The 17,988-nt window shown below is 37.0% G+C and overlaps 1 protein-coding gene across 1 annotated transcript in view; it reads left to right on the top strand.

The window, feature by feature from the left end:
• LOC139157656 (myelin and lymphocyte protein-like) overlaps positions 1-17,988 on the top strand; it is a 46,524-nt gene that overhangs the window by 20,590 nt on the left and 7,946 nt on the right. The window contains exon 2 of the mRNA XM_070734653.1: positions 8,382-8,549. Within this exon, the coding sequence (XP_070590754.1) occupies positions 8,382-8,549 (168 nt within the window). The remainder of the gene's footprint in view (positions 1-8,381; positions 8,550-17,988) is intronic.

Genomic DNA, 17,988 nt, shown 5'->3' on the forward strand with positions numbered 1-17,988 from the left:
CAGCCAGCTGCAAATCCATTGAACTATCCAGGGATTAAGTCCAATCTTCACTAATTTTCTATCAGCTCTTTATGTGGAACCATATCAAAGGCTTTGCTGAAATCTCCTCTCACAAATGACTGTATGACTGTAACTTTGTCGCTTGTATCCTTACAATTGATATTGACTGGTTCCTAGTATGATTTTATTGCTAATTTGTACCCAGACTATCATTAAGTGTTGTACCTTATGATTCTTGATGTATCTTTTCTTTTATCTACACTGAGAGCATATGCACCAAGATAAATTCCTTGTGTGTCCAATCACACTTAGTCAATAAAATTATCTTCTCTTCTCTTCTCTTCTCTTCCAGTCTGTCTACCTATTATCTCTCTCTCTCTTTTTCTAAACTATCATCTATCATTTGTCCGTCCGTCCGTCAGTCCATCTGTCTGTCTGTCTGTCTGTCTCTCTCTGCCTCTGCCTCCCTCAATATCTACAGTATCTTTATCTCATAAGAGCATCTAGGTCCATCGTTGCTTCCGAAGCAATAGAAAGCTCTTTTTTGGGAGAGCCCACAGATGTCCTTCAAATAATGGATCAGAAACCTCAAGATTTGGCGATTATAATTTAGTACAAGGAAACCAAACAGTACATGTTAGTAGTGCTAATAATGTATTGTTATTGTGTTGCTTTAAAGAAATATTTCCACCTGGAAAAAAACACTTAATACCTGCATTACCTGGGGCTACTTTGCTTGGCCTCTCTTGGGCATTACCATTTTCTGTTTCTCCACAAACAAGTGGAGCTCCTGGAACTGAAAATATTTTTTCCTAGGAGAGACGTGGGGTCTGGAATGTGTGCATACAGTCCAGCCTTTTGTAAAACTGTTGCCTTTAGATGTATTGGGGCTACAGTGATAAAAATTTCTCACCTACTGCACAATTACCTAGTCTTAGTGATTTCCTCCAAAGGCTATAGTAAATATCCATCCATTGTCCTGTATCATTTGTCGTTCTCCACTCAAATCAACCTATTTATGATGGCTCAAGTGAAAAGAGCTATGAAAAAGACTATAGGCAAAGTGTGTAGGAAGTCACAATTTCCTTTTCCGATGTATGTTGTCCAGGGAAATCCAAATTATGGGTACATTTCTACAGGGATTATTTACATTAGAATTGGAATTATTTTCTCTATTAGCTGGGAGAGATGTCAGGAGAAACATGCATTTTACCTAGAGAACAATCTTTTCAAAGTTCCCATGTACCATTCTTGTTTATTATACAGTGGTACTTCATCTTACGAACGCCTCTTCTAACGAACTTTTCAAGATACGAACCTGGTGTTTAAGATTTTTTTGCCTCTTCTTCCAAACTATTTTCACCTTACGAACCCAAGCTGCTGCTGCTGGGATGAAGGGGTTTCTTTCCCCCCCTTTTTTTGAAGAAAGAAAAGGGAGGGGTGGCTTGGAGGGGGAAAAGACTGCATTTAAATAACTAGGAGAACAGCCTGTTTGCAGTAACTGAAAGGGTGTCTTTTGAAGAAAGAAAAGGGAGGGGCCGCTTGGAGGGGGAAATGACTGCATTTAAATAACTAGGAGAACAGCATGCTTGCAGAGGCACTGAAAGGGTATCTTTTGAAGAAAGAAAAGGGAGGGGCCGCTTGGAGGGGGAAATGACTGCATTTAAATAACTAGGAGAACAGTGTGTTTGCAGGAACTGAAAGGGTGTCTTTTGAAGAAAGAAAAGGGAGGGGCCGCTTGGAGGGGGAAATGACTGCATTTAAATAACTAGGAGAACGACGTGTTTGCAGGAACTGAAAGGGTGTCTTTTGAAGAAAGAAAAGGGAGGGGCCGCTTGGAGGGGGAAATGACTACATTTAAATAAGTAGGAGAACAGCGTGCTTGCAGAGGCACTGAAAGGGTGTCTTTTGAAGAAAGAAAAGGGAGGGGCGCCCCCCTTGCCTTTCTTCCTTCCCACTCACCCTTTAGCCTAGCCTTGCTTCTTCCACCCGCCCCCTTTAGCTGCTCCTCCCTGCCCTCTGTTCACCTCTCTTCTGAAGTTTGGGATTTTCCTAAAGGATTTGCACGCATTATTTGCTCTTACATTGATTCCTCTGGGAAACATTGTTTCATCTTACGAACTTTTCACCTTACGAACCTCCTCCTGGAACCAATTAAGTTCCTATCATGAGGTACCACTGTATAGTGCAGAAAATAATTATTTTGATTATGTTGAAGTCTTGTTTTCAGAGTAAGGAGTAGTACAGAATTTAGGGGGAAAGTGTGTCTATGTTGGTGGTTTAAACTACAGTATGTTGATTCTTTGTTTTGTATGACTTCTTAAGTTGCTTAAATTTGGCCCAATTGAAGCAGGATAGAAATCGCAAGTCAGGAAAATAGCAATGCTGTATATTTAGTGCCCTTACTCTGAGTAAGTCAATTTGAGAACATTTAAGTAGAATTTTCTCTCCCTTTTTTGTCTTCACAAAATCCTTGGATGATAAATTCCTGCACTCTGATAGAAATCCTCCCCAAATCAAATTCCAGTCAGCCCAGCAGAACAATTTACCAGATAATTGCAGAGTAAATTATTAAGACATAAACCTAGGGAAGAGGATATAGCAACTAATTTGCCTCCTTAGCTCTGTTTCTTAACAGCAGAGTTTTGGTTCTAGCTGGTATGAACAAGAGCCCTTATTGGATTCAGCATTGTTGTCTATCACAGTTGCCCCTAGAAGGAAGCGTTCCAGCCACATGTTTGTGCTTTAAGAAGTAAGACGATTTGAAAGAACCCATACTACTATCCAAGCAACCAAAACTAGCTGAGAAGGGCAAATAAAAATGTTTTCAAGGTTGGAAAATCAAGGAACAAGAAGCTGTCCCAAGTTGAGAGCTGATAAAATATTGTCCAATTGACACACCAGATAAAGCTATAAGTTGTTTAAAAGGATTTACTGTATCACAGTTGACTGAGTTCTCATAATATCTTAAAAATCCCAAATCATGGTTGTTGTTAAGGCCGAGGAAGAGGGTAACAGCTCTTTATTCAATAATCAGGAACATTAAAAGTGACCAGCTCGCAGGCAGGTAGTGACTAAAGAAAAGTGGCCGAAGCCGCACCTTATATACTTTGTTACCAGCGCTGGGGATTGGTGACAATGTTTCAAGACTTCGCGCCGGGGCTTCCTATTGGTTGTGCCCGGAGGTTCCTTATTGGTCGTGCCTCGGCTTCCCATTGGTTGCGCTTGCGGGTTTCTCATTGATCGCGCCTGCTCCAATCAGCGATCACATTTATTCTAACAACTTGCAAACATAACAGTTGTCAAAGCTAAGCCAAGCAGATTCAAATAAAGCTAAGCCAAGTAGATTCAAATAAAGCTAAGCCAAGTAGATTCAAATAAAGCTAAGCCAAGTAGATTCAAATAAAGCTAAGCCAAGCAGATTCAAATAAAACAGGTGATAGCTAAGTACACACACCCTATTTTCCTATCCTTCAGTAGCCACTGGTTGATTCTCTGTTGTTTGCTGTCTGACAAACTCCAATGTGAACTAGAAGACCTTGCAAGCAATAAACACAATATATTGGGTAAGGGAAGACTGATGCAGTGACAAAGTAGCTGCTTGACAGGAAATGTTTATAAACTATGAAATAGTGTGTATCTGCTCATGACAAAAACGCAAGGTGTTTTGAGCATCCTTGAACCCAAAGCCTTTCCTTTCTTTGGAAGAGTTGAATTATAGTTGATGGCTATAGTTACACTGAGGGTTGGAAAAGGGATTAATTATAACTAGAGCTTGGTGTTGGGTGAACAAAGCCTGTGTCTGCTTTGGCAATCAATGCGGAATTACTGTGAAACAATTGATTGCATTTCTTTATTAAATTTATATAGTCACCTATCTCACACTTATGATTCAATTGCAACTGAATAACAAAGGCCATTGTGCTTTTGTTATAAAAGAAAAATGTAAACAACATGCACATATGTTAACTTATTAGTTCTCTTGGAAATCTTGGCTCTATCAGTAGTAAGTGTCTGGTGGGAAACAGAGGGTACCAACATGTCATATTTAGGTTCTATTCTCACACCTTCTTTGAATTCCAGGGCAGTGATTGGCTAACAAAATTTTTACTACCCCACTGTGGGCATGGCTTATGCATTTTGTTTCAACATCTTTCAGTGCAAATTGGGTACTCTGGGGTGGAGCTCCAAATTTTGCTACCAGAACTGCGTTCCTGACCATTCCCGTAGGAGCCCATGACTGGTTCCAGGGGACCTGGTTATAGCTGTTTCCCAAGGGAAAGGGACCTACTCAGGAGGTAATTAAATCCTCTCAATGTCTTTTTGAAGAGCAGGTGCCCAATCCTTTACATCTGGAATCTGAAAGGAATGGAACAGGAAATTCCTTCTCTAGGCCAAGCCTTTCAATAAATAACTCCAGCTTCCTTCTTTAACCAGGTTTATCAGGGCAAGTGCTTTTGAAACAAATAGTACTAGAACAAAGAAGATAGTGGGGGAATAAGTTAGCTATACCAAGTTATAGCGGGGGCCTGGATCATCTTACGAAAGCTTGCATTTGTTACTCTGCTGCAGGCTCATAGACAAAGAGATAGAGACAGAAATTGTGAGCAAAGATAAAAGGGCACAACTGAGCAAAGGAATATTGAAATAAAATATACCCAATACTTCTGCCTATATTTTTGGATTTTGGATTTGGACAGAGGGTACCAACATGTCATATTTAGGTTCTATTCTCACACCTTCTTTGAGTTCCAGGAGACTTGGTTATAGCTCAGGGAACGCCTTCTGCTGCACGAATCCCAGTGACCTGTTAGGTCCCACAGAGTGGGTCTTCTCCAGGTCCCGTCAACTAAACACTGTCGCTTGGCGGGACCCAGGGGAAGAGCCTTCTCTGTGGCGGCCCCGACCCTCTGGAACCAACTCCCCCCAGAGATTAGAATTGCCCCCACCCTCCTTGCCTTTTGTAAGCTTCTTAAAACTCACCTCTACTGCTAGGCATGGGGGAATTGAGATACTCTTTCCCCCTAGGCCTTTACAATTTTATGCATGGTATGTCTGTATGTATGTTGGTTTTACAATAGGGGTTTTTAACTGTTTATATTGGATTGTCATATGGTGTTTACTACTGTTGTTAGCCACCCCGAGTCTACGGAAAGGGTTGGCATACAAATCCAATCCAATCCAATCCAATCCAATCAAGCTGTTTCCCAAGGGAAAGGGAGAAGAGTACTGCTTTTGAGCGTATAGTTGTCTTAAATCCAATCAAAAACACTCCTACAGCCCTTGTTGTTCTCATGACTTGAAACCCAGAAGAAGAAATCCTGCCACATTTCTCAATGGAAAGGGCTTTATAACGTTTGACTTGAAACCCTAAAATCTGTAAGCAAAGTGCTAGATGACAAATCTACTACATGTGGAAAAGAAAGCAATAAAGCACGTATCAGTAGTAGAGTAACAAAGGTATATGTACATTCTCGGAGCTGGGAAAAGAAATTCTGGCTCAAACCCAAGTTTCAAAGGAATGTAACTGTGAGCAAAGTGCTGGATGGCAAATATGAAACTAAGAAAATGAGTTTGTGCCAACTGAGCCAATGGTTCAACATCATCTGGAATCAGAATCCGCCCAAGAGTAATATTGTTGTAGAAGATGGTAAACACCATATCACCCTGGTAACTCATTAGTAAGCTGTTCCAAAAGCACTGAAGGGAACTGATATAGGGATGAACCAGTGTTTACATATCCATTATGTTACTCCTTTGGTGGTGTTCTGTCGGGCTCTCTGGTAGACTTCTCCCAAAATTCACAGGTACAAATTTCAGACACACACACGTTTGAAAATTCAAAACAATGTTCTTTAATATGAAAAGTCACTTAAACTAAGCCCTCTTTTGGTATAGCAAAGAGCACTGTCTCCAAACAAACTGGTAATTTGTACAAGTCCCTTATCAGTTCTGTGATACTTATCTTGCAGCTGTGAGGCAATTCACAGTCCTTCTTTCACAAAGTGAAACACACTTTGCTCTGGTTTAGTTTCAAAACGGGGAAAACTCAGCACACAAAAGGTCAAAGTCAGTAAAGCAGTCACGAAACACAACGATCAGATAATCCTCCACAGTGGCCAAACCCACAGGCTGCTATTTATAGCAGCCTCACTAATTACCACAGCCCCACCCAACCACAGGTGGCCTCATTTTCTTTGATAATAATCTCTCAGTTGTTGTTGCCTATGCATCGCTCTCCACATGCGTGGCTGTATCATTAACTCTTGTTCTGAATCCAAGGAGGAGCTAGATAATTGATCTCCTTCTGAGCTGTCTGCCACACTCTCCTCCTCCCTGTCACTCATGTCTTCTTGGTCAGAGGAGCCTTCATCAGCAGATTCCACCGAGGGGCAAAACAGGCCTGCAGCATGTGGATGTCTCCCCCACATCCACAGTCCTTGGGGCAGGAGCTGGGTCAGAGCTAACCACAACAGGTGGTAAGTGACATCTCCCAAAACTTAGCTTGCCCTGATGGGATTTCAGACAGACACTTAGTCATCATTCATGATCATGAAAATGTGCTATCAAGCTATAGTTTTTAATGTCATAAGTCTTGGTTTGGGATCTAAACCGAGAGTACATTTCTAATAAACTGAAAGACAAAAAGTCGAAACAAGAGCACATAACTAAGGCAGAATATCAACAAAAAGCTAGAACCAACAAAGATAAAGTTGGCAAAACAGCCTCAAAATGAACTAAGGTTTGTGACAGTGCTTTACAGCCCTCTCTGAGTGGTTTACAAAGTTAGCATATTGCCTCCAACAATTTTGGGACCTCATTTTACCCACCTGAGAAGGATGGAAGGCTGAGTCAACCTTGAGCCTGGTGAGATTTGAACTGCCAAACTGCAGTTAGCCAGCAGTCAGCAGAAGTAGCTTGCAGTATTAACCAAGTACTACACTCTAACCACTGCACCCCCATTTGTTTCAACATGAAAAAAAAACCAATTAAAAATCAAGGGAATGGTCCATTAATGGGAGAAAATGACAGAAAGGAGATGAGCAGCAGGGAGAAAGAAATGCTTAACTCATTTTTGGATCTATCTTTATACAAAAGGGGAAAAAACCAGTCTGACTTATCCCTCACCCCACCCCACCCCAAATACTGTAAAATACAGATTAGAAATGTAAGTCAAATAAACAAAAAAATGGTAAAAGTACAACTTTCCACTCTAGACAAGTTCAGTTCATGAGAACTAGATTGATTACACCCCTAGGTTCTGAAGAAATTGCAGACATGATCTCAGAACCATGTCTTTCAATGATCCTTCAGCACTAGTGAAATATTAGAGGACTGAAAAAGGGTTGATGCAGTTCCCATCTTTAAAAAAAAAAGATCCAGAAAACTACAGTCCTATCAGCCTGGCATCAACATCAGGGAAGACTCTGAAAAAGATTATCAAACAATGGATTTGCAAGCACCTAGAAGTGAATAAAGTCATAAACCAGAAACCAACACGGGTTTGTCAAAAACAGATCATGTCAGATAAATCTTATGGCATTCTTTGACAAAGGGACCAAATTAGTGGACCAGTGAAATGCTGTAGTATAGTACTTTAGGATAGGGATGTCAAACCCGAGGCCCGGGACCCAGATCCGGCCCAAGGGGTGCTTAGATCTGGCCCACGGGGCCTCACTGGAAACAGGGAGTGACCTGTGGTGCATTTGACAGTGAAAACAGAGTTTGGGAAGGCTGCACGTAGCCCTCATGGACTGTTTTCACTGGCAGAGAATTGCAGGAGTCCGTCACCACTGAAAATGGAGCTCAGGACCCTGTTTCTGTTGGCCACCACAGGTACCCACAATATGAGTGACATACTCAGCCTGGCCATGCCCACCCTGCCCCCCTAGGTCAAACACAACCCTGATGCAAGCCTCAATGAAATCAACTTTGGCACCCCTACTCTAGGAGAACAAATGGATATAAATGATTTTTTTAAAAAATTAACTGCATTCTTCTAAATCTGTTTAAGGCTTTCTCCCACTTAGGACTGTATGACTGTAACTTGTTGCTTGTCTCCTAAGATATTTATTAATATTGATTGTTTCTCCATTGCTTATTAGATCCCTATGACAATCATTGAATGTGGTACCACATGATTCTTGACAAATGTATCTTTTTCTTTTATGTACGCTGAGAGCATATGCACCAAGAGAAATTCCTTGTGTGTCCAATCACACTTGGCCAATAAAATTCTATTCTATTCTATTCTATTCTAAAGATGACATGTCTGGATTTTTATAACTTGTCTATTTTAGCATAGTTTAGCACATCTAAATCTAGTCAACATGCTGTTTATTACTGATAAATTGATAACTTGTTTTTATATTTTCTTGTAGGTCTTTGGTGGCCTGGTCTGGATCCTGGTGGCTTCTGCCAAAGTTTCTATAGCCATGAGTCAAGGCTGGGTGATGTTTGTCTCAGTGTTTTGCTTTGTAATTTCTACGCTTCTTTTCCTCTTATATTTGTGTGGAGCTCACGGAGGAAAAAGTGTTTGGGTTGCTTTGGTAAGTCACTTAAGAGAGACTAATACTGTGTATGTTGAATCTCATCTCTTTCCAAATTACCAGATCTTACAATAATGCATCATATCCTTCCTCACTCCTGAATTTAATTCACATGATGCAGAAAAACTGGTGAGCTATACAAAACGAAAATGTACCCTCAAAATATTGAAGCAAATGGCTTCAGATGATGGCAGTCTTGCCAGCTGACATTGTTTGGTCGACGGGACCTTAAGGAGGCCAACTCTGTGGGACCTCACCGATCGCTGGGATTTGTGCGGTAGAAGGCGGTCTTGGAGATAATCTGGTCCTGTGTCATGTAGGGCTTTATAGGTCATAACCAACACTTTGAATTGTGCCCGGAAACTGATCAGTTGCCATTGCAGTCCGCGGAATGCTGGCGAGATGTGGGCATTTCTTGGAAGGCCCAAGACTGCTCGCGTGGCTGCATTTTGGACAAGTTGAAGTTTCCGAACACTCTTCAAAGGTAGCTTTACAGACCAATCACTTTATACTTTTTCCTAGAATCGCCCAAGACATTAGTATTAGCATTATAACAGTCAAAGAATCCTTCACTTTCCTAATTTTGAATATAGGGACAATAGTTTCCTTCTCCAGACATCTACTCTTTCATATGTTCTCCAGGAATTTTCAAAGTCAATAAATGAAGCATTGATTAAATCAGTGATTCACTTAATTTCCTCAGATATGGTAGGATGCAATTCCTCAATCTTAGAGATATTTCCATGAACACCCCCCCCCCCCCCCGCATTTCATTATTCAATTCCCTTCTCGGCACAATTTTTTGATGAAACACATGCATTTTGTTTTGTTGTGAAAACTGGTTTTGCTGGCTAGTTTGAGCCCTCATGGGGGCGCTGTTCATTGGAGTTGATTATTGACGGGATAAGAGAGAAGACTCCACCCCATGTTATCTAGTCCCTTGGTTTTAATTCTTATTTAATTCATATTAATTTTAACTGCTTTTATATCTTTTTTGTCATTTTCTAAGCCTCCAAAAATCACTTTATGAGTAAGATAAATGGTATATAAAAACAAAAAACCCAAACAAACTTTAGTTCTTTCTGAATTTTAGCTTGCTTGAACATATTCTTACTAATCCAGACTTTCAACCTGTACCTTCAGTTACCTGATTCTTTTTGCAACACGTCCAAATATTCATTCTTCAATTATTTTAGTTCTTCGAGGACTTTTTAAAGTAGCCACATTTGCTTCTTTTATTGTCCTCTGTCCTCACCCAGTGGAATTGCTTGTTTGCTATTATGCTTTCAGTACAGTAGTACCTCTAGATACGAGCTGCTCCACATGCGAGTATTCCAAGATACGAGCCACGAGGGGAGAGAAATTTCTTTTCGAGACCCGAGCTCAAATTCAGGATACGAGCCGAGCGTCCACTAGGTGGCGCAAGAATCCTTGCTTTTGGTTATCTCGGAAGGGAAAATTCGACATACAAGCTCCCTTCTGGAACGAATTAAACTCGTATCTAGAGGTACTACTGTATTCCTTTTTAGATACTTCTGCCCACTTTTTTCCATTAGTTTTTCCTGCTATAAAATCCTACACAATATTGTTCAGGGTTTCAAGATACACATTTTTTTTCTGTTAAAGCAAAAAATTTCAACATTTATTTATTTTATTTATTCATTTGTCCAATACACAAATACATAGGAAGAAAAATAGACATGTAGTAATATATATTAGGGTAAAGTGAACTTAGAGGAGAGGATATATGAAAGAAAGAAAATATGTATGATAAGTGAGAGAAAGGAAAGACAATTGAACAGGGGACGAAAGGCACACCAGTGCACGCCCCTTACTGGCCTCTTAGGAACCTGGAGAGGTCAATCGTGGAGAGTCTAAGAGTTGCTTTCCCTATTCTTTCTGAAACGTCTATTTCCTCAAGCAAATCTTTCCTGTTGATTAGTATTAAGTCAAGGATAATTAATCACCTTTTGCTTTCCTTCACCCTCAGAAAAATACAATAACCACAAGATAAGTCATGAATTTTCTGGAATGTACAGGCAGCAAAACTCAATAATATTATATTTTATTTAAAAAGCATTGTTCAATGGGTTCTATTACTACATTTTTCATTTTTAACTTGCACCACTCTTAAAATTTTCATAATCAAGCTCACGACGCTTTCTCCACTTGTACCACTACTTACTAAAACCAATAATATACCAGCAGTCCATCAATGAAATAATTTAGACAGTGGCTCAGAAAACAAATTTATCCTATTAACTTCTCCTATCAATCTGTATAGTCTGGAGGACAGAAGAAAAAGGGGGGACATGATCGAAACATTTAAATATGTTAAAGGGTTAAATAAGGTTCAGGAAGGAAGTGTTTTTAATAGGAAAGTGAACACAAGAACAAAGGAACACAATCAGGACTTCCGGCTTGGCGGAGATCGCGGCGGGACATCTTTGGCAGGGCTCTGCCAGGCGATCCCTTCTACCCCCTCCGAAGGTCGCATTTGTGATCGGATCGGGCTCGGATGGCCCGATCCCAGAACAGGGGGCTCTCCTCTGCCCGAGGAGCCATCGCTGAGACTCCGGAGGCAGCGGTTCGCCCCGCAGCTTCGAAGACGGGAGAACCGATCCTCTTTGCTTAAGAGGACCGGCCAGCGCTTTCTCCCCTCACCCAGCGGGAAGCTGAGAAAAAATTTTAAAGTGAAAGTCTATATTTAACCAACTGAAAAAGAATACATTCGATAAAGGACTCAAGGTAAAAAAATTCCTCTTTGTTTCAAGACTAAAATTTGAAGATTTGATCGTTCGGAAGCTTCAAGGGAAAGCTTTCTTTAACGAGGCGAAAGTGAAAGTTTTTCTCTTTGAGTCTCATCCGCAAATAATAGCCGAGACTAATCCTTCCCATTTTCATTGTTTCCATCTTGCAAGTGAATTTTGGAATCTATAAAACATTTTTCTACCTTATGCTTTAATAAAAGAACTTAAATTGGAAATGACTATTTAGAAGATTTTGATGCTTAAAAGAAATCAGCAATGATGAGTAAAACTTCTTTTTTATAGTCTGTTAAAAACATTGTGTTCCGGGCTGACATCTCAACAGCGGAGGAATATAACTTTGTTGCCATATTTTTTTTTCTCTCATCCTGTTGTCTTTGCAACATAATAACATTATATAACAACTTGAAAACAAAAGGGAAATAGAAGGAACTGATACCTTTCCTTTGGATTAACCTAGCTGGACTACTTGCTGATTGCCTTTGGATTACTTTGGATTACTTGCTGATTGCCTTATTCTTGGGATTATTTTTTTTCTGAGAACTTTTTCACATCTGCCTGGTTATATGAATTTCTGACTTTTAACCTGACTCCATTTTGGGATCTACTTTTTTTGCCTTTGTCTTGAATTTGGAAAAGAACATAGACTCCATTTTAATCACAAGGAAATTATTAATTTGACTTTTGTTTTTGAGACCTGCAACTGGGATTAAGTATAACTGTATTTTCTGACATTTGGATTCATATTTTTCATTTATTCAGTATAATCTCTTGATTTATAAGAAGACTATAACTATATATATTGTGTTCTCTTTTTGATTAATTAATTCTTTTTTGATTCCCTTCTGACTTTCCTTTTTTTTTACACCTATCTGTAAAAGAAGTTTGATGCACTGTTAGCAAACCTTGGTCTCCTGCTCTATTCCAATTATTTGAATTGAAATATTCCCCCTTTTTCTCTCCTTTTTTCTCACCCCTTTTTACTGCCTTATTAAGTCTCTTTTCTCTTCTTTTTTCTTTTCCTTTTACCTTCTTAGAATCTCCCTTTCTAAAATAGTTATTATTCTTTCTTTGCTGTTATTTACTCTGTTTTCTTACCAGACCATTTATTTTCAACTCTTATTTGTTTCTTATTCCTAAAAGTGTTACATTTGTTTTTCTGTGCTGTTATATTTTTAAATTTTTAAATCTTCAAAATAATAACAATAATAACAATAATAACATATATTGGATTTTCAACTTTGAATCTTCCTGACAACTGAATAGTTATAATTTAAGGGTAACTGTTAACAAAACAGATTGAATAGATTTGGAATTTATAGAAATTTTCTCTCTTTCACTACATATAAATTTTGATTGATTTAAATTAATTTGAATTTTAAACTGTGGATTCAAAATTGATAATGTCAACTTCTTCAACTGTTGTTAAAACGGTCAAAAAACAAACCACTGCAACAATCTCTTCTCCACAAGTGTCGCCGCGTCCTTCCCCGACGCACCAGGCGTCAGCTATGTCTTCCAAAGATAAAGAAAAAGACAAAACAATGCAGTCCAACTTTGCAACACTACAAGAAACTCTAAACAACATGCAGGACTTTATGTTCAAATCTCAAGAAAATGCTACTCAACAAAGAGAGGCTATAAAAGAGGATGCAACACAACAAAGAGAAGCTATAAAAGCAGACTTGACAGAATTTAAAAAGGAGATGGCCCAATTGAAAGTTGATATGGCTGAGGTGAAAGACCAGATAAAGGTGATTCAACAAACACTACAAGAAAGTGATGATCGAGTGAAAAAGGTTGAAGAGAAATCCGACAAAAATGCAAAAAGAATAGATTATCTTGAAGGTAGAGCTGATGCAAGACATAGAAGACACGATGAATCAATCATACAGCTGGAGATGCAACGTGCTTCGTATGGACTACGATTTCAGAATATGAAAGAGGAAAAAGATGAAGATTTAAAAATGACTATGGCGGAAACTATTGGAGGAATACTCCAGGAGGATCCTGCTGCGCTAGTGAAAGAAATCGATGAAGTTTACCGAACTTCGAATAGTTACATCCGTCGCCACAACCTCCCAAGAGAGATTCACATCAAATTTACCAGGAAAACTTTGCGAGATGACATACTCCACTGGGCAAGAAACTCCAAACTCCAACATCAAGGAGTAGAAATAAAAATATTAAAACAAGTTCCAAAAAGTGTCAGAGAGAGCAGAAGAGATTACCATTTTCTTACCAGAATTTTGATCAAAGAAAATATAACCTATCGTTGGTTAATCCCACAAGGTCTTTCTCTGACATGGCGCTCTACAAGATACAAGCTGGAAAATGTAGAACAAGCTAGATATTTCTTTGAAAATAGTGGCATCAGCCACATGGACTTTTCAGATAACCAACAAGAGGCTCAACAACAACCAGCACAACACCAACCAGGGGAGAAATTAGTAATCCAACAAGAAGAACTTTTGGGGGCCACTGCTATGGCAATAGAGCAGGACCAAGGCGCTAGAAGAGTTCAACCCCAGCGAGAAACCAAAAAACCTACTAAATGACAACAACTAAAGATCTAAAGATCTTTTCGGTAAATGTTAATGGACTTAATGAACCAAGGAAAAGGAAACAAATTTTTTCCAAAATCAGAAGTCAAAATGCTCAAATTGCAATATTACAAGAAGTACATATTAAAAAAGATAATCAAAAATTATTGTTGAATCCTAAAATTGGAAAAATGTATGCTGCATTAGCAGATCAAAAGAAAAGAGGTGTGGTGATGTATGTAGAGAATTCTATAAATTCCAAACAAATATACAAAGATAATGACGGTAGAATACTGATTGTACAAGTTGATATTGAACCTAGACCTATAGTGGTTGTCTCTATCTATGCTCCCAATGAAGACCAAATTACATTTTATAAAAATTTACATCAAATAATAATAGATTTAGCAATTGAGAATGTATTAATAATAGGCGATTTTAATGCTATTGTGAACAGGCAATTAGATCATTCAGGGGGGGGGAGTAATAATAAAAGGAAAAAAACAAAAAGAAATCTACTACCCAGTACTTTCCAAAAAATGAAAACAGAATTACTGTTAAATGATATATGGAGGGAAAGACACCCCCATAAAAGACAATTTACGTTTTATTCTAATCCCCACAAAATCTGGACAAGAATAGACATGGTATGGACACCAAAAATGGTTGCAGAACAAATAAGGGACGTAGAGATAGATGTTAATACATGGGCCGACCACAACCCAATAGTGGTTTACATAAGAATGAATAATAAACAGAATACTTGGCGGATGAATAGAAATATATTGAATGATAAGAAATATAAGGATTGGATCGAAAAGGAATTAAAAACATTTCTTGAAATTAATAAAACTCCAGACACCACTTCACAGAATTTATGGGACACACTCAAACCTTATATAAGAGGGTTAACAATATCCTATACAGCAAAATATAATAAGGAAAATAAATTAAAGTATCTACAATTAATAAATGAATTAAAACAACTGGAATTTGCATCGCAGCAACACACCAAGAACAGAGATTTTAAAACAGAAATAAATGTAATTAAACATAAAATTAGAATTATAGAACAAAATCAAATAACTGAAAAAATTAAAAGAGCAAAACAACATTATTTTGAACATGCAAATAAACCAGGCAGATGGTTAGCATATAAACTTAGAAAGCAGAGTCAATCCAAATTGATAAAAAAATTAGAAGATAAAGATGGTACAATAAAATACGATACAGAAGGAAAGGCAGATATTGTCTATAACTTTTATAAAGATCTTTATGCCAAAGACAATGTTAGTGAAGATGAAGTTTTTAATTACTTACAGGCTTCAAAATTACCACAAATAACAGAAGACCAACAGACTATGTTGGATGGACCAATAACAATGGAAGAACTCCTATCTATAATTAAAAAACAGAAAAACAACAAAGCCACTGGTCCGGATGCTATACCGGCAGAATGGTATAAGATAGAAAATGAAATAGTAAGAAATCATATGTTAGAAACCTTTAATTTATGTAGACTTGAGGGTAAAATTCCGAAATCTTGGTCAGAATCGTTGACAACTTTAATACACAAATCCGGTACTGACCCAGTAAAAATTAAAAATTATAGACCCATATCTTTATTAAATGTAGATTATAAAATATTTATTGCCATTTATGCAGATAGACTTAAAAGAATTATAAATGGAATAATACACCAAGACCAAAATGGATTTCTACCAGGGCGACAAATTAAAAACAATCTTAGAACTGTAATAAATACATTAGAATATTATGAACAACATTCAGATAAGACAGCATCTTTAATGTTTTTAGATGCTCAAAAGGCCTTTGACAACGTCAACTGGACATTTATAAAAATGCAACTAAACAAAATGAGATTTGGCCCAAAATTTGTTAACTTAATAGATACTATATATTCAAAACAAACGACTAAGATAATATTAAATAATAACCAATTACAAACACTTGATATAAATAAGGGAGTTCGTCAAGGATGTCCTATATCACCATTGCTATTTATTATGACACTTGAAACTTTATTAATTAAAATAAGAGCGGATTCTGAAATAAAAGGTTTAACGATAGGAGGCGAAACTTATAAACTTCAAGCTTTTGCAGATGATTTAACGTTTATAATTGAAGAACCGATAACAACAGTTTCTTTGTTATTGCAAACTATTGAACAATACGGAAAGGTAGCAGGTTTAAAGATAAATAAAAGCAAAACTTCTTTCTTAACTAAAAATATGAATAAAATACAAGAAACTAAATTAGAAAATATTTCTGGAATAAAAACCGTAAAGAAAGTAAAATATTTAGGAATAAATTTAACAGCGAAAACAATAACATTAAAAAATGATAACTACATAAAATTATTATCAGAAATTAAAAAAGATTTAGAAACGTGGAACAGCCTGAAAATATCATTTTTAGGAAGAATTGCTACAATCAAGATGAATATTTTGCCTAAGGTTTTATTTCTTTTTCAGGTAATTCCAATAAATCCAGGGGGAACTTTTTTTAGAACTTTGACAAATTTAGTTAAAAAATTTATATGGCAAGGGAAAAAAGCAAGGATAAAAATAAACTGTTTAGAAGATATTAAAGAAAGAGGAGGATTTGGTCTTCCAAACTGGAAATTATATTACCAGGCCGCCGCCCTAACATGGATTAAAGATTGGATAACTTTAGAGAATAAAAGGATATTAAACTTAGAAGGACATGATCTCATGTTGGGTTGGCATGCATTCATATGGTATGACAGGGAAAAAAATCACTCATATTTTAAAAGACACACATTAAGGAAGTATTTACTAGAGGTTTGGAAAGACATAAAGAAAAATCACTTCTTAAACGTTCCAGAATGGATAGCCCCCCTAGAAGCAATAACACACCCAAAGTCTATAAAAGACACGAAAATATTTTATAGATATAAAGAACTATTAGATGATCAGATGAAGTTAAAACCTAGGAATAAATTACAAGATGAAGGAATAATAATAGACTGGTGGCATTATGCCCAGATTCGATCCAGATACCAGAAGGATAAAACTCTTTACATTTTTAATAAAAGTAAGAATTTGCTAAGTAATTTAATTATCACCAATTCAGTAAAAATGATAGGGAAACTATATAAATTTCTTATCGCTCACAAAAATATAGAGTTGACTTTAAAAGATACTATGATAAGATGGTGCAGAAATATAGGTAAGGAAATAGACATAGATACTTGGGAAAAAGTTTGGATTAACAATTGGAAAATGACCAAGTCAGTTTCATTAAAAGAAAACCAAATTAAAATGTTTTATAGATGGCACCTCCCACCAAACAGGATAGCAAAAATGTTTCCTAAAACATCCCCACTATGTTGGAAATGCAAGAAAGATATAGGAACTTATTACCATCAATGGTGGACATGTGGTAAAGCCAAAATCTATTGGAAAATGATTGAGAAGATATTAAAAGAAATATTAAAGCTTGATATAGATAATACCCCGGAATTTTACTTATTAGGAATTACTAAACAGACTTATAAGAAAGAAACTCTTTATTTAATCATACACATATTAACCGCGGCTAGAATAATATACGCGCAAAACTGGAAGGGGGAGGAAATCCCCAAGAAAGAAGAAGTTATAGCTAAAATATTAGATTGCGCTGAAATGGATATGATGACAAGACGATTAAACGATCAAGAAGACACTAAATTTTATGAAACATGGAATAATGTATATAGATGGTTAGATAAGAAAAAATAAGAGATAGATCTGTTTTTATTTAGGTAATAACAATATTAATATTAGTCCAAATGTATTTGTTGATGACTTTGATATAATAGTTTACTTACAAACAACATATTAAGAATTTTGTTTTATGTATGTTTAGTAACTGAGATTTGTTTAAATGTTTGATTAGATGAATATATTACACATAAACAACATATTAAGAATTTTTACCTATACCGTACTAACATTGCATTTAAGATTTGAAAATTTTTTACTAGACTTTTTAACATTTAACAAATGTTTGATTATGTATTCTTTTTTCTATTTGAATGTATACTTTCAAAAGAAGCGGGGAAATACATCCCCATTTTATGTTTAATGTTTGTATGTCTGTATG

Source organism: Erythrolamprus reginae, chromosome 1, assembly GCF_031021105.1.
Source record: "Erythrolamprus reginae isolate rEryReg1 chromosome 1, rEryReg1.hap1, whole genome shotgun sequence".
NCBI classification, from domain to species: domain Eukaryota; kingdom Metazoa; phylum Chordata; class Lepidosauria; order Squamata; family Dipsadidae; genus Erythrolamprus; species Erythrolamprus reginae.